The sequence below is a fragment of the Peromyscus eremicus genome, chromosome 3 (assembly GCF_949786415.1).
Source record: "Peromyscus eremicus chromosome 3, PerEre_H2_v1, whole genome shotgun sequence".
NCBI classification, from domain to species: Eukaryota; Metazoa; Chordata; class Mammalia; order Rodentia; family Cricetidae; genus Peromyscus; species Peromyscus eremicus.
The window spans coordinates 52273461-52298874 of record NC_081418.1 but is presented as its reverse complement, the minus strand read 5'-3'; the positions used below and the strand labels follow the sequence as shown (position 1 = coordinate 52298874).

General features: G+C 41.6%; 2 gene segments (V, D, J or C); both read right to left on the bottom strand.

The window, feature by feature from the left end:
* Positions 1-6516: 6516 nt before the first annotated feature.
* LOC131906255 (T cell receptor beta variable 3-1-like) lies at positions 6517-7026 on the bottom strand. The segment is given in 2 exon segments: positions 6517-6881; positions 6978-7026. Coding segments are annotated over 2 exon segments (414 nt in total).
* A 16384-nt stretch (positions 7027-23410) lies between these two features.
* LOC131906254 (T cell receptor beta variable 3-1-like) lies at positions 23411-24104 on the bottom strand. The segment is given in 2 exon segments: positions 23411-23958; positions 24056-24104. Coding segments are annotated over 2 exon segments (597 nt in total).
* Positions 24105-25414: the final 1310 nt, after the last annotated feature.

Below are 25414 nucleotides of genomic sequence, written 5' to 3'. Positions count from 1 at the left end.
CCTGGATTTCCAAGAAGCAAGAGAAATTCCAAATGCTGTAAAGGTGAATAGAGCCTTATGTAAAAACACATTGTCTCAGACCTGTGTTCTGGGTGCCAGTCAATGCCACCAGCTTTTCTATCTCTGGGTATCTTGATAGCATCACAATGTTGGCCCTAGTTCCAGGGGTATTTGTAGATAGAGACAGAGGTTTTAAATAGAGTCCACACAGGGGTGTGTTCCTGCTATCTTTTGGTGTTGTTGCTGCTATTTTGATGGAACATTTTCTTGAACCCAGAAGAAATGCTTATGTGTGAATGAATGTTCGTGCTTCAAGAATGGAGAGGACCATCCCCCGCCCCAGAAGATGAACAGCAATGAGACCTCTTTGGTATAATTCCTCAACGGTGTGGCTTGAGGGACATAGAAATGAGACTCTTGGTCTCTTAGCCTCACCTGTAGATTTCTGTTTTATCCTCAAGTGTCCTGAGGAGGCCCTGGTCTGCAGCATTCATTGTTGGGTATAGGAGCTCACATCATGAAAGACTGGACTGACTAGACTTGACTGAGCTAAGGCATAAAGCCTCACTTCCAGAGCTTTGTTTATTCTTTTCAGGGAGAGTTCTCCACCTGCACCTGCCTGTGGGTTCCCAGCCTTACCACCCCAAACCCTACTTTCTAATCCCATGCAGGATCACATACATACAAGAAGTCAGCCAGGCCATCTGCTGGAACTTCAGTTCAGAGAGAGGCCCTTCACATGACATCCCTGGCTCACAGTCTCCGCAGACCACACTTTCTCATGGTATAAATAGGTCAAAGTTTCTCCTAACCCTCTCTTCACCAGTGAATTCTCTCACATATTCCTTAGAAGGCTTAATCTCAGAGTCACAGCTCCTCCTTGTGGCCAGTGTGTTAAAAAACATTCTAACCTTGGTCCCTACATGCTTTCCCTTTATATTTGTTTCACAAAAGACATATTCCACTGTAAGGTTGAGGTGTAGCAACACAATAAAGAACAATGTAACCTGAAGTGGGGGAGGGCATTCTGAAGAGACACTGTATATCTCATTTTGGCTATCAGACTATTGAAACAACGAACTTCAAGACATTATAATACTCCTAGGAATCTTGCTGGGGCCATCAGAAGGGAAAATTTTCTCCAAGAAAAAGATGTGCAAGTTGTTAGGTTACTTTTCAGAAGGATGGAGCTGAAACACTGATGGACAGGACCACACTTTGACCCGAAGAAATAGCTTAGACATACACATCTCAGGCCCTCTTTTTAAAACTGAAACAAAACTTATTGGGAGAAGCCAGAAGATGGACTTAAGAGATTCACTGGATCTTTCTGACCCCCTTTCCAATGTGAGCACATTTAATAAATCTTCTTCCTTTCATGATTTTTCACTATTCAAACAAAATAAAAAGGGAAATAAACAAACAAATAGGACAAAATTGTTTAGAATCTAGCATTTCTGCTGTGTACTAGGGTAGGTGAGTGGCAGAGGTCTTAGAGGCAGGGATACACACAGGAGGGGGATTGTCATTGGTCCAAGGCTCCCCCATCCCAAACTGATTTCTCAATAGGCACCATCTGAGAAAGTGGTCCTCAGGGAATGAGCAAGAAGGAGAGAACAGGGTGATGCAGGAGCTGACTAAGGCCACTGGGGAGAAAAGGGCTCCTGGGGTGCTGCTAGAAGAGGGGTGTAATTGTCTTTAGGCACCCTTGGCTTCAGAAGCACCTTTCCCAGGAAAAGAGAAAGAGCCTTTGTTCAAAGAGGCCACAAGCCTGACCCTACTTCCCTCTCCTACTCAGCCTGAGAGGACAGACAAAGAAAGCACATGGTCTCAGGTCCATGCACAGGGGTAAGCTGTGAGAGTCAGAGGCATGCTCAAGTTCTGAAGTCAGGAGTGATAACCCCTGCAGCAGAGATTGAAATGTAACTATTTGATAGTTGTTCTCTTGAAGGTCCTAATTTGAGGGAAAATATCTGACTCATGAATTCTACAAATGATGTTTGAGTTCTCAACTAGACATCGAGTAGTCTCTCTCTCTCTCTCTCTCTCTCTCTCTCTCTCTCTCTCTCTCTCTATATATATATATATATATATATATATATATATATATATATATATATATATATTTGTGTGTGTGTGTGTGTGTGTGTGTGTGTGTGTGTGTAGGGTACTTTCATGTAAGGAGGTCTTGATGCCCTTAATTATTAGTCAGGTTCCAAACTTTATGCAACACATAGGAAACTGTCATTCAAATGTTCTGAACTAGATGCCAGTTGGGATCCCATTGATAAATAATGAGAATGAAGACTTACCAGAAACAAATTAATATGTATCAGTATTCCATAAGACCCTAAAGAGTACTCATTCCCTATGTGGAAAACAAGAGATGACATCATCCAGGTCACTAAAATCAAACATCTTTAGATGAATTTATATGCTGGGGCTTACAGCAGCGATGCTAGAACAAGTTGCAGAAGGTTGAACTCCTTACTTTATTAACGGTGTTTCTACCCTAAATGTGAGCATGCTCAGAACGTATCCTGGCTTTCAGAGTTGGATCAGATTATTACAATTTTCACACCAGAATCAACCAGAAAAGTTTATTACAATAGAAATGATTTGTGTTTGGAGATATTTGTGAGTGCAAAGACAGTAAGACCACAAAAGACCAAAGTTCAGAGCAAATATAACACTGACAGACAATTTGCCTTAAGACCATTTGCCAACTTAGCACAATCTGTTAAGTGGCCAAAGGATAAAAGGCTGAGAAAGTGGGGTGCAACCAATAGCACTTGGATGTGTAGAATAACATGATATTCAGAGATACTGATCAAAAAGTCCCTGGGAAAGCCCCAGGCCTTGAGTATGCAGACAGGAGCAGGGGACTGCTGAAGATGAGCACAAGAGAACTTTGAGAAGAATGAAAATATTTTAGATCCAGACCATGGTACACCAGTAAAGCTCCATGGATTTGTTAATTTTACATTAGAATAAATATTATGTTATATGAATTTCATGTCAATAAAGCTGCTAAGTGCTCAAATCATTGTTTAAAACTTAAAACACTGACCCTTTTAGACTAAGAGTTAACAATGATCCCATGGACTCTTCAAAGCCCAGCTTCGGCCTAACTCAATCATCAACTTAATGAAAATGACCTACCTCTCTTAAAATTTCTTAACAATCTCTGTCCTTTCAAAAGGAAGATTAAATCATTCAGAGATTCAAATTGTCTCTAATTTTTTATGTACTTCAGCTTTCACATGACTTATTCAGGATATGAGAAACAAGATAATGTCATCACAAACTAGACATGACAACAGACAAAGAAGGGTCTCCAACAAGTTTAGATGTTACAGTTATTAGACACTGTCTTTTAAATAGGCAATGTATTAACAAAATAAATGTAATGGAGAATTTTAGCAGACAACTTGAAACTGTAATCATAGTCTAAATGGAAATTCTGAACTGAGTTATACTGTTTGCCTAATATATACATTCAATATATTTGTTTACAAAGAGAATGAACAAAGCTTAAAAGAACAGTTAAGATGGAGAGATAAGGTGAAACTGCCCAGACCAAATCAGAGACACAGAAAAAGAGAAAAGTACAAATGAAACCACGTTAATTGGGCATTGGTGTAGGCAGGTGATTGACTGCCAATCTAAGATTTCTAGAGAGCCAGACTAGTGGAAAACCTCTGATCCACTGTTGTACACTTTTGGACTATGCCTGCATAAGTGCTATCCAGGCTACTACCATAACTCAACACCCACACCTAAACAGCATTCCTGTAGAGTGAGTCAATGTCTGCAGGTCTGTTCGGAATTGCTCATCACAGCTGTGACTGGCATTAAATGATACAGTTTACACTTTTATCAAGGCTAAATAATCATGGCTTCAAGGTCATGGTCAGCCCCAACAGCTACAAACAGAGGAGGTTCATAGCAGTAAACTTCAGAGCTGATGCAAACAATGGTACCCAAGGCATAGATGATGTTCCTCGTTTTCCATCTCTACCAGAAATTCTAGATTTCCTTTAGCCTTGTTCTGCTCTTCTGTGGGTTGTTCCTTGTTCAGTGGGATGGCCCCAACCTTTACTCCTTATGGCAGAGGTTCTCTGCACTGTGTTGCTTTAATACAGTTCTTCATGTTGTAGTGACCCCCAGCCATAAAATTATTTTGTTGTTACTTCATAACTGTAACTTTGCTACTGTTATGAATTGTAATGTAAGTATCTGAAATGCAAATGGTCTTACACAATCCCTGTAAAAGGGTCAATCAACTCCCCAAAGAGATCGAGACCCACAGGTTGAGAACTGCTGCCTTATGGCTTTGATCCCTTAAGTAGATATACTTGCTCACATTGTGACTGATGCACTCGCCAAATTGTCGCGATCACCACACCACAAATTAGAGGAACTTAAGTGAATTCATTCAATTCCAAATCAACTTTTCCTTATTCCCAGTGTGGAGTAGCAAATTTGTGACCACATGGTCATCTATTTTATAGACTATTTATTTAACATCTATTTATATAAACTCCATTTCTTATCCTAACCTTCCTGCTTCCAAGTTAAAGGGACCAAAAAGACCAAGACATTTCCAGTTCAGAATCAATGGGATACTTATTGCATCTATGGTTGCAGTGACAATTTCTTCCTCTTCCATCTCATAAATCAGAATTTCTTATCTGACAGATTTGATTAATCAAGTGGCAGGAACTACAAATGTGGCCCTTGAGGCACTAGGAGTGAAGATGAGGGGTGCAGTGACCATACTTCTAACTTATGGGTCGAAATCTAAACAACTCTTAATAAAACAAACAAAAACTCCAATGATATTTAAATGGAGAAAAAAAAAGAAGATATGAGTCCCTCAGTTACTTGCTAAGAGATTATTCACTCAAGTTTGTTTCCCAGTCACACTCTATGGTGTCTGCAGACAGTATGTATATCCCATGGCCGCTGACCACCCCTGGAAGAGATAGCCTATTTGATCATTTAATTTCAGACATGTATCTGTTTAAAAACAACTGCAATTAAAAAAATAAAGTCTTCCTTCTCCTGGGGAAGCCAGGAGAGAGGCAGACACGTGAGGGTTTGTGTACAGGAAGGAGGTGTTTTTGCAAGGTTGTGGATAAGCTGCTGGCAAAAAAGTACATGACTGAGTCCTCCAGCATTGTGGGCCGGGTCTTCAGAGTGAAATATGAATCCTCTTTCCTTTCAACTGAAAACCGATCCTCCTTGAATAGTTTAGACTTGTCTGAGATTTTACCACTGTAGAAAGAAACCAGAAAATCTACCTGCTTTCCCAAGATCAGTTTATACCAATAGAAGTAAAGGTGATTAGAAACAGCATCACAACTGAGAGTCAACATCTGCCCCACATGTATCACTTCATGACTGGGGATCTGCGTGACTTTGGGTCCCGTAAGCCCTGTGAAATGAGAAAGAAGATTAATAGACTGGTTTAAAATTGTCTCAGTATGAAATGAAAAGTGTCTAGAATTCTTAAGAATCCACCTGCTTTCAGGAGACTAAAAAATATCCAACATAGGAGCCAGATATCCATAATGGGGTCACAGCAGGAATGTAGCTTCTCTTAGTTTGAGTAACTGGACATCAGAAACAGAGGCAGGACATACTACACTCCTATGGTCCCATAGGCAAGGTCTGACAGTTACTGGTGAATGATAATAGAGGGCCCTCTACAGGTGAAAGGAGCAATCATTAGTACCATGTACATACCATACATCCAGTGTTCAGGATTCTGTTGTGCCTATGAGATCTGATGGTGTGCACAGGACAGATGGCTTTACCAGGAGTAGTTAGAGGGATTCTGGCATTCAGCAAAGGAAGTTCCCAGAAATAAGTCTTTCTCAGAAATGCCAGGAAGTTTTCTTCTTTGATACTGTGGTGAGCAACAATTCAGAGGTATCAGAGCCTATAGTTAACAATACAGAGTAAACAAGACTAAGCATGAAGATTAAAGAGACATAAAAAAAGAGTCAATATGAAAGTGTTAAAAGCTTCAATGGGAGGGAAAAGCAAGAGTTGAGAACCTGACCATAAACAAGGAGAGTAAATCCAACATTGGTACAGTCGAATGAGTGATTTTTCTGGGATATGGGAACTTGAAGAGCTGTGTGGAAGGAGGTAGAGGGTCATGGAAAAGGTATGAGCATACTTGGGGCCAGAATGCGGACTGAGGTACAGGCTCTTCTTGCAAAGAGAAGTCACATGAGGGCACATATTGGCAGAGGATTGATGAGAACAGTTAAGTGGTTCATAAAAACATTTCTCAGGCCAAAACCCTTGAAACAACTTTCAATTGAGCTTGTCAGTCCCATATTCAACTCTAGACCCCATCTGTCTGACTCAAGGCAAAGACTGCTGCTATGCAGGCATAGAATTTGGGAATAACATATCTAATTGGCAGGTGGTGTTGTGGTCTGAGGTTTCTACTTGAGTCCTGTGCACTACTGACTGAATCTCGGGGCTCAGGTAGACCCGTTACAGCAACGTTTCCTGGATAGACTGAGGAGGTTTGTGTACAGGGGGGCAAGAGCTCTGCAGGGCTGTGTCTTGGCTGCTAGCACAGAAATATGTGGCTGAGTCGTCAGGCTCCAGGGCTGAGATCTGAAGGTCTAGGTAGGAATTCTCTGGATTGTGAGGTTGGAATCGGGTTGAAATAGTCTGGTTTTCAACGAGTTTTTGATGGTAATAGGAAAACATGAGCTGTAGGGACTTCTTAGCATTTTGTCTATACCAGTACATAGCATTGTGAGACAGATGCTGTTCACATTTCAGGGTCCTTTCATTCCCCATGACTGTCACCAGATGTTTGGGTGTCTGGATAATTCTAGGATCCACTGGACCTGTGGGAATAAGACACCAAATTAAATCCTCAAGAAAATTATAAAAAGATGTTCCATGGAAAATTCAGAAGTGTATGGACCAAGGCTAACACTCACCTGACACCAGGAGACAAAGGGCCAGGCAATTGAAGAGCCTGGAACCCATCACAGTGTGGCACAGGATGGGATCTATGTCTCCCTCTTTGGGACTTGAGTGTCTAGGTGCCTTTTACTTACCCTGTCAGAGGGCTTGCTTGAGTGCTTCCTGTTCCTGTAAGTGGCTTCAGCTCACACTTCCTTTCTGCCCTTTGTGCTTGTCAGGGCTGATCATGCATACATAGGCTCCCAGTCACATTCCATACCCAGCAGCCTCCCAAGGCACCTCAGACAGCTGCCTGTACCAGCAAATGGCACACTCTTTCTCCTGTCTGCTTTGTAATACCTCCTCCTCCTCTGACACAGATTCAATCCTTTGGATAGACGCCCTTCCTTCTGCCTCTCATGGACCCAGATCAGGTACACTCAGACTTTCTTTCCTTCATCTCATTGCTGATGAGAGCCTTTTCTGAAGCCAGGTGTCCATCATTTCAAGATGAGGTAATTTTATAACAAGTTAAAAAGCACATCAGCACTAAGTAGGGAAGGAGAGTAATATGCTTCACTCCAACACCCACTGGGAAGACCTCACCTCCCAGGGGCCTAAGCCTGCATACCTACAGGAGACATGCAGAGGGTCTTCAGGAACAATACCCTACAGGTTCAGGAAGTCTCTGCTTTTGAAGTGGATTCACTCCATCGCTCAACCAGAGCAAGAAACAAAGCTAGAGACTTTACTTCCTGCTCAACTCCCTTCCATCTTCCCTTCTCATCCACCTCCATCAATAACCTCAAGAGTTTCAGTGAAAACTGAGTCCTTCACAACAAACACTCTTGTCAAGAAGCCATCAATTGTTTTCTTTAAGCAGCTGGCCACTGGGAGTTTATCCATGCTTCTGTGAGTATATGGGCAACACAAACTGGACTTGTTTCTTTTATTATTTTCTTTCTTTCTTCTTCTTCTTCTTCTTTTTTTTTTTTTGAAAGGGAGAGGTCACAAGGGTTGCAGTACAGACCTGGGAGGACTGGGAAGTGAATGTAAGCAGGGTGCATTGTGTGAAATTCCCAAATAATTAATAAATATATTGGGAAATTTTTTTTACTGTTGTCATAGCGCCGCCTATAGGAGAATCAAGCACATTACACTCATCCCAGTCCTCATCTCCCAACCCCACCCCATGGTTCCTCAGCTTGGGATCCACAGAAAGATAAATTAACCAGGGGTGTTGAACTAAGGGAATCCATGGGCTAACTCCAAGGAAAGATGACACTGTTCCCAGGGCATAAGAGTAACTAAAGTAGGAAGCATACACAGTATACAGACAACTGTACACATCCACATGTATTTCTAATTCTGTCTATCCATATTGAAAAGCTGGGAGTTTACTAATGTTTCTAGTTCATTCTAGTGCTGGCACTCTCCCTTTCCATGTCTGCAGCTTTCTTAGGGAGTGCTGAGAAACCTGTTATCTGTTATCCTTATTAGGTGTCCATGTCCTATCACCAATCTGCATGCAGCCAGTTGACTATTTCAGCTCTCTTCCTCTCTCACCTGCTAACTCCCTCCCCACCCTATCTATGTTCTGACTCCTCAAGCCTGAAGAGTATTATGTAGAAGGTCTCCTCATTTCAGCTCAGGTTTCCACACCCCACACTACGTCTGTGCTGTCTTGCCTGACCTCAATCTGCTGGGGCTTCAACAGCCTTCATGAGGCTGCTTCATGTGACCCACACTCAATTGGGGATATCCTCTTCACCTTATGCTGACTCCATCTCCTTCCCCAGGACCCTCTTTTGCAGACACAAAAGTATTCAGTCCTTAGTCTTCTGATTACAGAGATTTTTGATTGACAGTGTGTGTAGTCAGCTCACAAGTAATGACATGGAAATACTTATTACTAATTTGGAAGCTTGGCACTTGGCTTAGGCTTGTTCCAACCACCTCTTATAACTTAAATTAAACCATTTATATTCATCTATGTTCTGCTACGTGGCATTACCTCTCTTCCACCTACCAACTCTTGTTTCTTCTCCGTGTCTGGCTTGTGACACATGTGCCCCTAGATTCATCCTGAATTCCTCTCTTTGACAGGAAGTCCCTCCTATTCTCTCCTACCTAGCTATTGGCCATTCTGTTCTTTATTAAACCCAACAGAAGGTCCCTTGGCAAAGACATGTCTCCACAGTGTATATAAATATCCCACAAGTGTGCTTATTGGGTAATGCGAGGCACCAATAATGTGACAGAAAGGGAGGCTGTACCTGACCCCATGTGATCCAGGCAGATCCTCCAAGGGTGAGGCTGGTGGTGACAGCCACTGATCATGTACTTGCATCACCAGGGCACTCCGAACCCTTTGTATTTCTCTTTTCTTTTTCATTCACCCAGTTCTTTAGGAAGCATTGGTGATGTCTTGACACTGCAAACCCCAGAATCTTGCCCTCCATTCTAACCACTGTGTGCTTTGTAAAAATATCTTATGTGCATTTGGTCTTCATCAGGTCACAGTTTGTACCTTAACCACTTCCTTTGTGTCCTTCCAGACACAGCCTCATCCTCACTTACCAGTATTTGGAAATCACCTTAAATAACCATAGAAGTGGCAAAGTGGATGGGGAAAAGTGCCCAGTATTCAGCCCTGTACACAGAACTACAGGCAACTAGGGAACGGTGAAGGCTGGAGAAACGGTCTTCCCCAGAGAAGAGCACACTATATAACAATAACACTAATTGGTTATTCACTACCAAATGGTCAGCCCTGAAAACATCCATACAAGCAACATTATACAGACCAAATAGGTTATATACATGTAAGAATAATTAATGAAAAAAGATGCCATGGATTTCCAAGAGAACTAGGAAGTGTATATGGGAGGAGGAAATGGAAGGGAGAAATGATGTAATCATATTATTTAAAAAAATAAAGGAAATAATAAAAACATGAGGAAAAAGAAAAGTATGGTGCTGAAAACAGCAACTCCTCTTGATTAAGTGCCTTAAGCCCTACACACCACTTGCTTCCTTGAAAGTGGATCTGGGAGTTGTGAATATCTCCAGGTGTGAAAACATTCTAATCACTACCCACTCATTGTCCTCAGACTCCAGGCCTCAGAATTACAGAAAGAAGAAACTGTCTCAGCATTAGAGGAACTGCCCTGAATTATTTTCCTCAAAGTCTCCTCCCTGCTATGTTCTTGTCACCAAACTTGTTGACTCTTTTCAAAGCCACTGATTGTAAGGAACACTAAGTGGACATAGGGAAAATTAAAAATAAATAAAATCTGCCAGTTCTTCGTCATTGGGTGATCCCCGTGTCTTTCTTGGGGTCCTGTTTTCCAGGTAGCCTCCCTGGTGATGTGAGTAGCAGTCCAGTCATCCTTGTTCCACATCTAGTATCCTCCTATGAGTGATTACATACCATGTTTGTCTTTCTGAGTCGGGGTTACCTCACTCAGGATGATTTTTTCTAGATCCATCCATTTGTCTGCAAACCTCATGATGTCATTGTTTTTCCTCTGAGTAGTATTCCATTGTGTATATGTACCACATTTTGTTTATCCATTCTTCAGTTGAAGGGAATCTAGGTTGTTTCCATGTTCTGGCTATTACAAACAATGCTGATATGAACATATCTGAACAAGGAGAAATGGAAGAGATCTACATGAACAGCCTGGACATGAGTAGGGGTAATGAAGGGCGAGGGTCGAGGGAAAGAGAGCTTGGGGAAGCAGGAGATCCTAGCTGGATCAACAATAGAGAGGGAGAACAAGGAATAGGAGACCATGGTAAATGAAGACCACATGAGAATAGGAAGAAGCAAAGTGCTAGAGAGGCCCACAGAAATCCACAAAGATACCCCCACAACAGACTGCTGGCAATGGTCGATATACAGCCCGAACTGACCTACTCTGGTGATGGGATGGCCAAATACCCCAATTGTCGTGTAGAAACCCCATCTAACTACTGAGGGATTTGAATTCAGAGATCCATGGCTAGGCCCCAGGTGAATCTCTGGGAGTCCAATTAGTGAGAATGAGGAGGGTTTATATGAGCGAGAATTGTTGAGACCAAGGTTGGATAAAGCACAGGGACAAATAGCCAAACGAATGGAAACACATGAACTATGAACTAATGGCTGAGGGGTCACCAACTGGATCAGGCTCTCTGAATGGGTGAGACAGTCGATTGGCTTGATCTGTTTGGGAGGCATCCAGGCAGTGAGACTGGGTCCTGTGCTCATTGCATGAGTTGGCTGTTTGAAACCTGGGGCCTATGCAGGATCCCTTGGCTCAGCCTGGGAGGAGGGGACTGGACCTACCTGGACTGAGTCTACCAGGTTGATCTCAGTCTGCGGGGGAGGCTTTGCCCTGGAGGAGGTGGGAATGGGGGGTGGGCTGGGGGGAAGGTGAGGGGGGGTGGAAGGGGTAACAAGGGAATCCATGGCTGATATGTAGAACTGAATTGTATTGCAAAATAAAAATAAAAATTAAAAAAATAAATCAATCAATCAATTAATTAAATAAATAAATAATTTTTCTTTAAAAATAGAGTCTGTATTTTTTTGTTTATCATGTGTGAATTTTATAGTGGGACAACCAGGACTAAGGTGAAACAACTTTAAAAATCACACTGCATGATATACAGACTTTTGCAATCCATAATGCACAAGCATCTGTCTTCTAAGCTCAAAGGGTATTCACAGAAGGAACAGTTAGAGAACGTAATTTGGAGAAGAGAGGTGTGTGCCAAACCCTGTAATCTAGCAAAGCTTGGACCCTATGCCAACTTCTCTTTGTTTTTGTGTGGAGGTGGGGGTTTACAAGAGATCCCCCTCTGTGGCACAGGCAAGACTGGAACTCATTACATATCCTCAGTTGACCTCAAACTCAAAGCATCCCATTGCCTCAGCCTCCCAAATCTTGGAGTTACAAGCAGGAGCCACCATACCTAGCTTTTTTCTCTAACAAATTCTCTTTTCTAAGAACTTCTTCAACTATCTATGAAGAGCCAAAATCTAAGCCTGCTTGCTCTGGCTGGCATGTGCTTTCCAGCATCAAGAAGCCAGTTTTATGGGTGCTTTTTTAAGATTTCTAGCTGCTATATAAAGAGAGAAACATGTCATTTCTGGGTTGGTAGTTGACTTTTCTTGACTCACCTGTTAAATGATTTAGAAGCCACACTGTCCAGTCATCTCTGGCCTATGGTGACCACTTATGCTGTTGTGACTGGTGTTCTGATCCTGTGATCCCAAGGTCCAGTTATCAGAGCAAATGCTCAGTAGCACTAAGGACAGAGTTTTCTCCTTCAACACAAGACATAACTTTCAACTGGAGCATTTGGAAGGCACTTAGGTGGAGCGGAGAAGCTAGATGATCCTTGCCAATAAAAATGTAGATGTGCCGGGCGGTGGTGGCTCACGCCTTTAATCCCAGCACTCGGGAGGCAGAGCCAGGAGGATCTCTGTGAGTTCGAGGCCAGCCTGGGCTACCAAGCGAGTCCCAGGAAAGGCGCAAAGCTACACAGAGAAACCCTGTCTCGAAAAACCAAAAAAAACAACAACAACAACAAAAAAAACTGTAGATGAGGTTTAATCGTCTGTCCAATAGAGTAAAGAAGCACAGTGCTAGGCCCAGCATTTGTAGCTTAAATGCAAACTTATGTCTTACTGGAACTTAAAAATAATTGAAGAAATAGACAAAGAAATCAAAACTCTCAGCAAAAATTACAAAAAACAGAAAACAACACAACTGGATCTGTAACAGGGTAAAGAATGACAAAAGATGAAGGCATCGAAGAAGATTTGACAGAAGGCAGATGAAAGCAAGAGCAGACAGAAGAAATTTCAAAGACTACTTCAAAGAACAGCTCATACTTGGGGTGGTTTTTGATGGATAAGTAGAAGACTTATCAGGGGAAAATACAGAAAGGTATTGAATCCACTCATTCAGCAATTATTCACCAAGCAAATACTATGAGCTAGGTTCATGCTCAACTTCAGGCACAGTAGTTAGCAAGTAAAACATTGCATCCTCAGCAAATTTAAATGCCTGGAACAAAGAGTATTTATATATATATATATATATATATATATATATATATATATATATATATATATATATATATTGTTTCACCAAAATAAAGTTTAAGTGGAAATAATCCTAACAATGGGAAATTAAAGGCTGTTAAGAAAGTTTAGGAAGGACTGAGTTTAGCTGGAGAATGAAGTGAGAGGTATTGAAAGTGAACAGAAGTTGACAGGGTGTGTATTGACCGACATGCTGGAAAGGCTCAGAATGGGCTAAGCTCATTTGCTGTGCCCCAGAATTTAGATATGACCCAATCTCAGTGTGGAGCAGCTAAGGATTAATAAGTATGGAGTTACATGATCTATGTCTACTTCACATCTAGTTCACTGCTGTGAAGGATGCATTGGAAGAGAGCGTCCATATCAAAAATAAGAGTTTTAATAGCACTGTTTCAGTAGCTCAGCAGGGAGAATGTGATCTTGAACAAGACAAGACACAGGTGGTGACAAAGACATTATACAATGATAAATCAAGAGTCTTTGAGATGAGCAGAATCTTCAGGTTTGATATTTGACTGCACATTATGTATAAGATGAACTGCAAAGTGAGAGGAGGCTTCCATGTTTCAAGTCTGAATAGCTTCCTTCCTCTCTCCCTCTCTTCCTTGCTTACGCTTTCCCTTCATCGCTCCCTCCTTCCCTCCCTCCCTTCCCCTCTCTCCCTTGATCTTTTGCTCTCTCCCTCCCTTACTCATTCTTTTTTCCCTTGCTTCCTCCCTTCCTCCCTTCCTCTCTTTCTTCTTGCTACAAATTATTATTTTTAATAGTAAAATTTAAGATAATTTAACTTACTGAATTATTTCTACAATACTAGAGTTCTACCAAATTTCCCATGTGGGTAGGTACTATATTTTAAAAATGTTTAAAAGATTTGATGAAAACAGTTAAAAGTTTAAGATAGTAGGATGATTCCATTTTATTGCTTTGCTAGATACTTAAGACTTGGTCTCCTAGACACAAGTTTTGAAATAAAGCATAGTCTTTACCTGTTTTGATCCCTCCTTCTCACCTCTGAATAGTGACAGTGATAGCTATAAGAGTGCCAGAGTCTAGACTCATAACAAGACGATCTACCCCTATAAGATGTCCTGTGTCCTTGACTGTTGGGTATCACCTGTGTGTTAGGCAAATGTGATAATCACTACACTATGGAAACCTGCTCTCCTGTGTGTTTAGGAGGGTTGTCAGGAGACAGAGGATGCAGTCAGCAGCTCACTATTACAGTCTGTAAGTGCAAGCCCACTCAGCTCCTATGGGCTGCATCCATTGCCACCTGAAGGCTTTTTCCCTTGGCTGCAGGCTAGCTAACTTGCAGTGTTAGAGAAAGCTCAGGCAGGCAAAGAGATTAAATTTTTCCAAGAAAGCTTTTAGTGTTTGAGTGAGAAAGACCACCAAGTTTTCCAAAAACTTCTGTTGTCTAAACTTTGGCTTCATAGCCAAAAGGAAACTAATTTTGCATATAAGGTGTTGTACAAATTTTCTCAGGCATTGCTGACAGAGCAGAGGGTTTTTGCTTAATCCGTGTTTGCCTCAGGGGAAATCTCTTTCCTCTGATCCTTTGGCTTAGCATTTTTTCAGTCCCCAGGCCAAAAGCTTCCATAGGAATCTTTTTCTCCCTGTTTTCTCTCTGATTTTTCTCAGATTGAGTTCATAGCCCCATAGTAAGAAAATTAAGGACATAGTTCCCCTGTCTTGATGCTTATCTTATTCTGAGTTTTCTTCCCAATATTCCTACTCTACCTTACTCTAATTTTTTTGAACAGTATATTACTACAGTCTACTTCCCTTAATTTTCATGGATAAAATTTTAAGAGAGCAACAGAAACCTTGATAGAGAAGATTCTATGCTGCAGCATTCTAAGGACACACTTTCAGTTCCTTTTTTTTTTTTTTTTCTCCCAAGGATTTTCTTTTTTTAGTACTAAACTGGATTAGCCCAACAGCTTTCTGCAGAATCCAACTCCAGTTTTCAACAAGGACCTGGGTTTTGGGGGGTTTGTTTGTTGTTGTTGCTTGTCTTTGTCTTTGTCCCTGTTTGGGAACCATTGGTTGGGGCCAATCCCACCCCCACTTATCCCCAGGGTACTCTTGAATAAGAGGAGAAAGAAAACTTAAACAGAAAGATAGCTGGAGAGAGATAGAGAAACCCAGGATCGCCTGAGGAGGTCCTGGATCCTAATCCATTGGGCCCAAACTTCTCTGCCAAAGGCCTTTTAAACAAATGCCAAGGGGGGAGCTAAAGACTTCCCTGAAGCACAGCCAAGTGCAGACCATCCCAGACATCTGGTGACCACACAGGTGGTCAAGCCATCCCTTAATGCAACCCTGCTGTGTAAAGCAAGCTCAGATCTAACTAGGAAAACTTTGTGGGCTACAACACTATCCTACTATTTTCTTCAAATATTCTTAACACAATCAAGGGAATGACTCCTAGAAGTGATGCTGAAATGACCCTAAATGAAAAAAAAATTTTTTTTCACAAGAGGCAATGTTAGTTCTAAGTTCTATTAGTTTTTTTATGAGTTAAAAAACAGAAGATTATGTCATTATTTTTCATTAATTGCCTGGAAGATAAGAAGAAACAAATATTGTTGTATAGTTTCCTTCCTGGTAGGTCTAGCAGAACTAGAAAGGCAAGATCTGAACAGAGAGAATCCAGAGGTGAGTCTGCAATCCCTGGCAAGGGCCAGGCTTCAGTAAGAAAAGTCAAGGGAGGGTGTGCATGAAAATGAAGCAATTGTAGCTTGGCTGTCACCTAAAAGTAGAAATATTTAGGAGTGGGGATGAGGCTGAGGGCTGGGGAAGAACCAGAACAAACAGGAAGTGGACTAAGCAACAGCCAGGTGCTTATTGTGGTCACTGATCCTGAATTTGGCTTCTTTAAGCTTCTTATATTTGCCCACACTGGAGAGTGTGTTTCAGTGGGAAAAGCATAGCATATGATCCTCTGTTCTGTATATGAAATCATCTACTTTGGACCAAAACTTCCTTTGTCACTTCTGCTTTGGGTGACTTTCATCAGAATAAACTCCCTGAGCAGTCAGGGGACACTGCTGGGTGCTCTGGCAGAGCAGGATGGAGACAGAATGTCCACAGCCAGTCCTGTCAGGTGCTTAGTGCTGCACAGGAGTCCCAGGAGATTCCATTGTCCCAGATGTTCCCTCTCCCTGGGCTCTGGCTGTTTCTCAAGTTTCCTAAGGAACAAGGCACAGGGCAGCCTTTCTGTTCTGCTCAGAGAAGGGTGGATTACAGTGGCTCTGAACCAGAAGAGAAAAATCAGCATTCTCACAGACAAAAAATTGTAACAGTTAACATGCATACTGTCTCTTGTTATTGACAGTTTCCCAAGTAAAAATTCAGACCAAACTGAAGGAGAAAGCATCACATTACAGGCCATTTGCCCTCCAGCTTTACAAAGTATCAGTTGTTTTGTTTGCCTATTTAACTACTGAATTCTCATCTGTCCTCTTTAAGTAATGACATGTGCAATTTGTACTATTGTATGGATCACTAAGCATTTGATCCAGTTTCTTGTAAAGAACAATTAAAAATATTTGTAATATGATATTTTTTATTAACATCATATTTGTAATGTAATATAATTAAATGTAGTAATATGAATTATAGGCCTTTTGCTAGCTCTCAAGGTGGTAATATTTTACCTTATATTCACCACTGGGAAGAAGTTAGAGATAGTGTATTTGACCACTAGTGAGAAAAATCCAAAAGATCATGAATTCCGTGCCCTAAATTAAAGTCCTCAGTTTTAAATTTTAATTTTGATGCTAGACCTGTGTGTACTTGCCTTTTCTGATGTTCATAATTCTCAGCAGATTTTGAAATTAGCTTTTGACACAGAAAATGATTTAGATTTCAATTTAGAAAATTGAGTTGGTAATCTTCAGTATATTTCTTTGTTTCATTCTAAGATGAGCTACAAAATTAACCTTTACAGAAAAGGGGATTCTTTTCCAATTCAACAATTTGGCTCGACTCCTCCTTGGTGCAGAATGGTGGGATGTGTATGGCAGTATGGGAAAATGGCCTAGAACTTCCTTCTGCTGCCTAGCATCTGCCCATAGAAAATGTAATTTTATGATATTCCTGGATTTCCAAGAAGCAAGGGAAATTCCAAATGCTGTAAGGTTAATAGAGCCTTATGTAAAAACACATTGTCTCAGACCTGTGTTCTGGGTGCCAGTCAATGCCACCAGCTCTTCTATCTCTAAGTATCTTGATAGCACCAAAATGTTGGCCCTAGTACCAGGGGTATTTGTAGATAGAGAAAGAGGTTTTAAATAGAGTCCACACAGGGGTGTGTTCCTGCTATCTTTTGGTGTTGTTGCTGCTATTTTGAAGGAAATTTTCTTATTCCTAGAAGAAATGCTTGTTGTGTGAATGAACGTTTGTGCTTCAAGGATGGAGAGGAACCACCACCCCCATCCCCAGCAGATAAACAGTAACAAGACCTCTCTGGTATAATTCCTTAATGGTGTGCGGTGAGGGACAATAGAAATGAGACTCTTGTTCTCTTGGCCTCACCTGTAGATTTCTGTAACATCCTCAAGTGTCCTGAGGAGGCCCTGGTCTGCAGCATTCATTGTTGGGTATAGAAGCTCACATCATGAAAGACTGGACTGACTAGACTTGACTGAGCTAAGGCATAAAGCCTCCCCTCCAAGAGCTTTGTTTTTTACTTTCAGGGAGCATTCTGCACTTGCACCTGCCTGTGGGTTCCCAGGCTTCTCATGCCAAACCCTACTTTTTAATCCCATGCAGGATCACATACAACAAGTGAGCCAGGCAGGCCATCTGCTGGAACTTCAGTTCAGAGAGAGGCCCTTCACATGACATCCCTGTCTCACAGCCTCCGAAGACCACACTTTCCCATGCTATAAATAGGTCAAAGTTTCTCCTAACCCTCTCTCAACCAGTGAATTCTCTCACATTTTCCTTAGAAGGCTTAATCTCAGAGTCACAACTCCTCCTTGTGGCCAGTGAGTTAAAAAGCAGTCTAACCTTCATCCCTACATGATTTTCCTTTATATTTGTTTCACAAAAGACATATTCCACTATAAGGTTGAGGTGTAGCAACACAATAAAGAACAATGTAACCTAAAGTAAGGGAAGGCATTCTGAAGAGACACTGTATATCTCATTTTGGCTGTCAGACTATTGAAACAAAGAACTTCATGACATTAGAGTACTCCTGGGAATCTTGTTGGGTCATTAGAAATTAAAATTTTTCCCAGAAAAAAAAATGTGCCAGTTGTCAGTCTACTTTTCAGGAGGATGGAGCTGAAACACTGATGGACAGGACCACACTTTGACCAGTAGAAACTGCTTAGATATGCACATCTCTGGCCCTCTGTTTAAAACTGAAAGGAAACTTCTTATCGTTGGAAGCCTGAAGATGGACTTTGGGGATTCACTGGGTCTTTCTGACCTTCTTTCCAATGGGAGCACATTGAATAAATCTTCTTCCTGTCATGCTTTTCATTATTCAAACAAAATACAAAGGGAAACAAAGCAAACAATACAGACAAAAATGTTTAGAATTTAGCATTTCTGCTGTGTCCTAGGGCAGGTGAGTTGCATGGTTCTTAGAGGCAGGGATACACACAGAGGGGGATTGTCATTGGTCCAAGGCTCTCCCATTCCAAACTGCTTTCTCAATAGGCACCATCTGAGAAAGTGGTGCTCAGGGAATAAGCAAGAAGAAGGCGGGAACAGGGTGATGCAGGGGCTGACTAAGGCCACTGGGGAGAAAAGGGCTCCTGGGGTGCTGCTAGAAGAGGGGTGTAATTGTCTTTAGGCACCCTTGGCTTCAGAAGCACCTTTCCCAGGAAAAGAGAAGAGCTTTTGTCCACAGAGGCCACAAGCCTGACCCTACCTCCCTCTCCCACTCAGCCTGAGCAGTCACACAAAGCACATGGTCTCAGGCCCATGCGCAGGGGTAAGCTGTGAGAGTCAGGGACATGTTCAAGTTCTGAAACTCAGGAGTGATAAGCCCTGCAGCAGAGACTGAAATGTAACTATTTGATAGTTGTTCTCTTGATGGGTATAATTTGAGGGAAAAATCTGTCTCACAGATTCTGCAAATGATGTTTGAGTTCTCAACTAGACAATGAGTGGTCCACATTGTCTGTGTTTGTGTGTGTGTGTGTGTGTGTGTGTGTGTGTGTGTGTGTGTGTGTAGGGTAGTTTCATGTAAGGATGTCTTGATGCCCTTAACTATTGTTCAGGTTCCAAATTTTATGCAACACATAGGAAACTGTCATTCAAATGTTTTGAACTAGATGCCAGTTGGGATCCCATTGATAAATAATGAGAATGAAGACTTTCCAGAAACAAACTAACGTGTATCAGTATTCCATAAGACCCTAAAGAGTACCTATTCCCTATGTGGAAAACAAGAGATGATATCATCCAGGTCACTAAAGTTAAATATCTTTAGATTAATTTATATGCTGGGACTTCTAGCAGTGATGATGGAACAAGTTGCAGAAGGTTGAACTCCTTCCTTTCTTAAGGGTGTTTCCTCCCCAAATGTGAGCATGATCAGAATGTACTCTGGCCTTCAGAGTTGGATAGGATTATTTCCAAAATCAACTAGAAACGTTTATTACAATAGAAATGATTTGTGTTTGGAGGCATTTGAGGGTGCAAAGACCGTAAGGACACAAAAGACCAAAAGTTCACAGCAAATACAACTGACAGGCGATTTGCCTTAAGACCATTTGCAAACTTAGCACAGTGCGCTAAGTGCCTGAAGGAAATAAGGCTGAGAGAGTGGGGTGCTTCCTAAAGCAACCAGTAGCACTTGGATGTGTAGAATAACATGATGTTCAGTGATACTGATCAAAAAGTCCCTGGAAAACCCCCATGCCTTGAGTATGCAGACAGGAGCAGAGGACTGCTGAAGATGAGCACAAGAGAACTTTGAGGAGAATGAAAATATTTTAGTGCCAGACCATGGTGACACCAGTACAGATCCATGGATATGTTAAAACTCACGGAATTTTATATTAGAATAAATATTATGTTATATAAATTTCATGTCAATAAAGCTGCTAAGTGCTCAAAGCATTCTTTAAAACTTACAACACTGACCCTTTAAGACTAAGAGTTAACAATGATCCCATGGACTCTTCAAAGCCCAGCTTCAGCTTAACTCAATCATCAACTTAATGAAAATGACCTGCCTCTCTTTTAACTTCTTCACAATCTCTCCTTTCAAGCAGAAGATGAAATCATTCAGGGCTTCAAATTTTCCTAATTTTTCATGTACTTCAGCTTTCACTTGACTTACTTGGTCTGTGAGGAAACAAGATAATGTCATCACAAACCAAGACATGACAACAGACAAAGAAGGGTCTTAAACAAGTTTAGATGTTACAGTTATTAGACACTGGTTTTTAAATAGATAATGTTTTAACAAAATAAATGTAATGGAGAATTTTAGCAGACAACTTGAAACTGTAATCATGGTCTAAATGGAAATTCTGAACTGAGTTATACTGTTTGCCTAATATATACATTCAATATATTAGTTTACAAAGAAAGTGAACAAAGCTTAAAAGAACATTTAAGATCTAGAGATAAGGTGAAACTGCCCAGACCAAATCAGAGACACAGAAAAAGAGAAAAGTACAAATGAAAGCATGTCAATTGGGCATTGGTGTAGGCAGGTGATTGACTGTCAATCTATGATTTCTAGAGAGTCAGACTAATGGAAAACCTCTGATCTACTGTTGCACATTTTTGGACTATGCCTTCATAAGTGCTATCCAGGCCACTACTATAACTCAACACCCACACCTAAATACCCTTCCAACATAGTGAGTCAACGTCTGCTTGTCTGCACGGAATTGCTCATCACAGCTGTGACTGGCATTAAATGATACAGTTTACACTTTTATCAAGGCTAAATAATCAGAACTTCATGGTCATGGTCAACACACCAGCTACAAACACAGGAGGTTCACAGCAGTAAACTTCAGAGCTGATGCAAACATTGATACCCAAGGCATAGATGATGTTCCTCGTTTTCCGTCTCTACCAGAAATTCTAGATTTCCTTTATCCTTGTTCTGCTCTTCTGTGGGTTGTTCCTTGTTCAGTGGGATGGCCCCAATCTTCACTCCTTATGGCAGTGGTTCTCTGCACTGTGTTGCTTTAATACAGTTCCTCATGTTGTAGTGACCACCAGCCATAAAATTACTTTTGTTGTTACTTCATAAGTGTAACTTTGCTACTGTTAAGAATCATAATGTAAATATCTGATATGCAGATGGTCTTATGCAATCCCTGTGAAAAGTTCATTCAACTCCCCAAAGAGATTGAGACCCACAGGTTGAGAACTGCTGCCTTATGGCTTTGATCCCTTAAGTAGATCTACTTGCTCACATTGTGACTGATGCATTCACCAAATTGTCGCGATCACCACACCACAAATTAGAGGAACTTAAGTGAATTCATTCAATTCCAGATCAACTTTTCCTTATTCCCAGTGTGGAGTAGCAAACTTGTGACCACATGATCATCTATTTTATAGACTCTATTTAACATCTATTTATATAAACTCCATTTCTTATCCTAACCTTCCTGCTTCCAAGTTAAAGAAACCAAAAAGACCAAGACATTTCCAGTTCAGAATCAATGGGATACTTATTGCATCTATGGTTGAAGTGACAATTTCTTCCTCCTCTATCTAATAAATCTGAATTTCTTATCTGACAGGTTTGATTAATCCAGTGGCAGGAACTACAAATGTGGCCCTTGAGGCACTAGGAGTGAAGATGAGGGGTGCAGTGACCATACTTCTAACTTATGGGTTGAAATCTAAACCACTCTTAATGAAACAGACAAAAACTCCAATGCTATTAAAATGGAGAAAAAAGAAGATATGAGTCCCTCAGTTACTTGCTAAGAGATTATTCACTCAAGTTTGTTTCCCAGTCACACTCTATGGTGTCTGCAGACAGTATGTATATCCCATAGACTCTGACCACCCCTGGATGAGATAGCCTATTTGATCATTTAATTTCAGATATGTATCTGTTTAAAAACAACTGTAATTAAAAAATAAATAAACAGACTTCCTTCTCCTGGGGAAGCCAGGAGAGAGGCAGACACATGAGGGTTTGTGTACAGGAAGGAGGTGTTTTTGCAAGGCTGTGGATAAACTGCTGGCACAAAAGTACACAGCTGAGTCCTCCAGCATTGTGGGCTGGATCTTCAGAGTGAAATATGAATCCTCTTTCCTTTCAACTGAAAACCGATCCTCCTTGAATAGATCAGACTTGTCCAAGGTTTTACCACCGGAGAAAGAAACCAGGAACTCTATCTGCTGTCCCAAGGTCAGTTTATACCAATAAAAGGATATGTGATTAGAGACAGGGTCACAACTGAGGGTCACCTTCTGCCCCACGTGTATCACTTCATGACTTGGGATCTGCACGACTTTGGGTCCTGTGTGTCCTGTGAAATGAGAAAGAAGATTAATATACTGGTTTAAAATTATCTCTGTATGAAATGAAAAGTGTCAGGAATTCTTAAGAATCCACCTGCTTTCAGGAGACTAAAAAATATCCAACATAGGAGCCAGATATCCATAATGGGGTCACAGCAGGAATGCAGCTTCTCTTAGCTTGAGCAACTAGGCTTCAGAAACAGAGGCAGGACATACTACAATCCTATGGTCCCATAGGCAAGGTCTGTCCGTTAAGGGTGAGTGGTAATACAGTGCCGTCTACAGGCCAAAGGAGCAAACATTAGTACCATGCATATACCAGACACCCAAGGTTCAGGATTCTGTTCTGTCTATGAGATCTGATGGTGTGCATAAGACAGAGGGCCATTACCAGGAGTAGTTAGAGGGATTCTGGCATTCAGCATAGGAAGATCCTAGAAATAAGTCTTTCTCAGAAATGCCAGGAGGTTTTCTTCTTTGATACTGTGATGAGCAACAATTCAGAGGCATCAGAGTCTACAGTTAACAACCCAGAGTACAAAGACTCGGCATGAAAATTAAAGAAATCTAAGGAAAGAGTCAAGCATGAAAGTGTTAAAAGCTCCAATGGGAAGGAAAAGTAAGAGTTGAGAACCTGACCATAAACAAGGAGAGTAAATCCAACATTGGTACACTCAAATGAGTGATTTTCCTGGGATATGGGAACTTGAAGAGCCATGTGGGAGGAGGTAGAGTGTCATGGAAAAGGTGTGAGCATACTTGGAGCTGGAATGAGGACTGAAGTACAGGCTCTTCTTGAAAAGTCACATGAGGGCACATATTGGCAGAGGATTGATGAGAACAGTTAAGTGGTTCATAAAAACATTTCTCAGGCTAAAACCCTTGAAACAACTTTCAATTGAGCTTGTCAGTCCCATATTCAACTCTAGACCCCATCACACTCAAGGCAAAGACTGCTGCTATGCAGGCACAGAATTTGGGAATAAGATATCTAATTGGCAGCTGGTGTTGTGGTCTGAGGTTTCCACATGAGTCCTGTGCACTACTGACTGTGTCTCGAGGCTCAGGTGGACCTGTTACAGCAACCGTTTCCTGGATAGACTGAGGAGGTTTGTGTACAGGGGGGCAAGAGCTCTGCAGGGCTGTGTCTTGGCTGCTAGCACAGAAATATGTGGCTGAGTCGTCAGGCTCCAGGGCTGAGATCTGAAGGTCTAGGTAGGATTGCTGTGGATTGTGAGGTTGGAAGCGAGTTGGGATAGTCTGGTTTTCAATGAGATTTTGGAGGTTATAAGAAAACATGAGCTGTAGGGACTTCTTAGCACTTTGTCTATACCAGTACATAGCATTGTGAGACAGATGCTGTTCACATTTCAGGGTCCTTTCATTCCCCATGACTGTCACCAGATGTTTGGGTGTCTGGATAATTCTAGGATCCACTAGACCTGTGGGAATAAGAAACCAAATTTAATCCTCAAGAAAATTATAAAAAGATGTTCCATGGAAAATACAAGAAGTGTATGGACCAAGGCTAGGACTCACCTGACACCAGGAGACAAAGGGCCAGGCAATTGAAGAGCCTGGAACCCATCACAGTGTGGCACAGGATGGTATCTATGTCTCCCTCTTTGGGACCTGGCTGTCTAGGGGCCTTTTACTTACCCTGTCAGAGTGTTTGCTTGGGTGCTCCCTGTTCCTGTAAGTGGCTTCAGCTCACACTTCCTCTCTGCCCTTTGTGCTTGTCAGGGCTGATCATGCATACATAGGCTCCCATACCCAGACCATACCCAGCAGCCTCCCAAGGCACCTCAGACAGCTGCTTGTACCAGCAAATGGCACACTCTCTCTTCTGTCTACTTTGTAATACCTCCTCCTCCCATGACACAGATTCAATCCTTTAGATAGATGCCCTTCCTTCTGCCTCCCATGGACCCAGATCAGGCACACTCAGACTTTCTTTCCTTCATCACAAGAAAGGCAGCCTCATTGCTGATGAGAGCCTTTTTTGGAGCCAGCGGTCCAAGATGCAGTAATTTAATAATGAGGTAAGAAGCACCTCAGTAAGAGCTTTGAGGGGAAGGATAGTAATATGCTTCCCTCCAACACCCACTGGGAAGACCTCACCTCCCAGGGGCCTAAGCATGCATACCTACAGGAGACATGCAGAGGGTCTTCAGGAACAATACCCTACAGGTTCAGGAAGTCCTAGTGCCTTTGAGCTGGACTCACACCATCTCTCAACCACAGCAAGAAACAAAGCCAAAGGCTTTACTTCCTGCCCAACTCCCTTCCCATCCTCCCTTCTCATCCACCTCCATCAATAACCTCAAGAGTTTCAGTGAAAACTGAGTCCTTTACAACTCACACTCTGTCAAGAAGCCATCAATTGTTTTCCTTAAGCAGCTGGCTACTTGTAGTTTAACCATGCTTCTGTGAGTATATGGGCAACACAAATTGGACTTGTTTTTTTTTATTATTTTCTTTCTTTCTTCTTTTTTTTTAAATGTTACAAGGATTGGGGTGCAGACTTGGGAGGACTGGGAAGTGAGTGTAATCGAGATGTATTATGTGAAAAATCCCAAATAATCAATAGTTGGGAAATTTTTTTCAGTATTGTCATAGCTCCATCTAGAGGACAAACAAGCACATTACACTCCTCCCTGTCTTCATCCCCCCCACCCCAATCATAAGATTCCTGAGTTTTGAGTTTAAAGAAAGATTAATTATCTAGAGATGGTGAACTAAGGGAATCCATGGTAACTCCAAGGAAAAATGTGCTGACTGAAAACATCATCTACTAAATACCCCATATTAGTCAAAAAGTACTGAATGCATCCCTACTTAGCAGGCTCAGCTCACACACTAAGTATCGAGAAATAAAACAGACTATTATAAAATAGG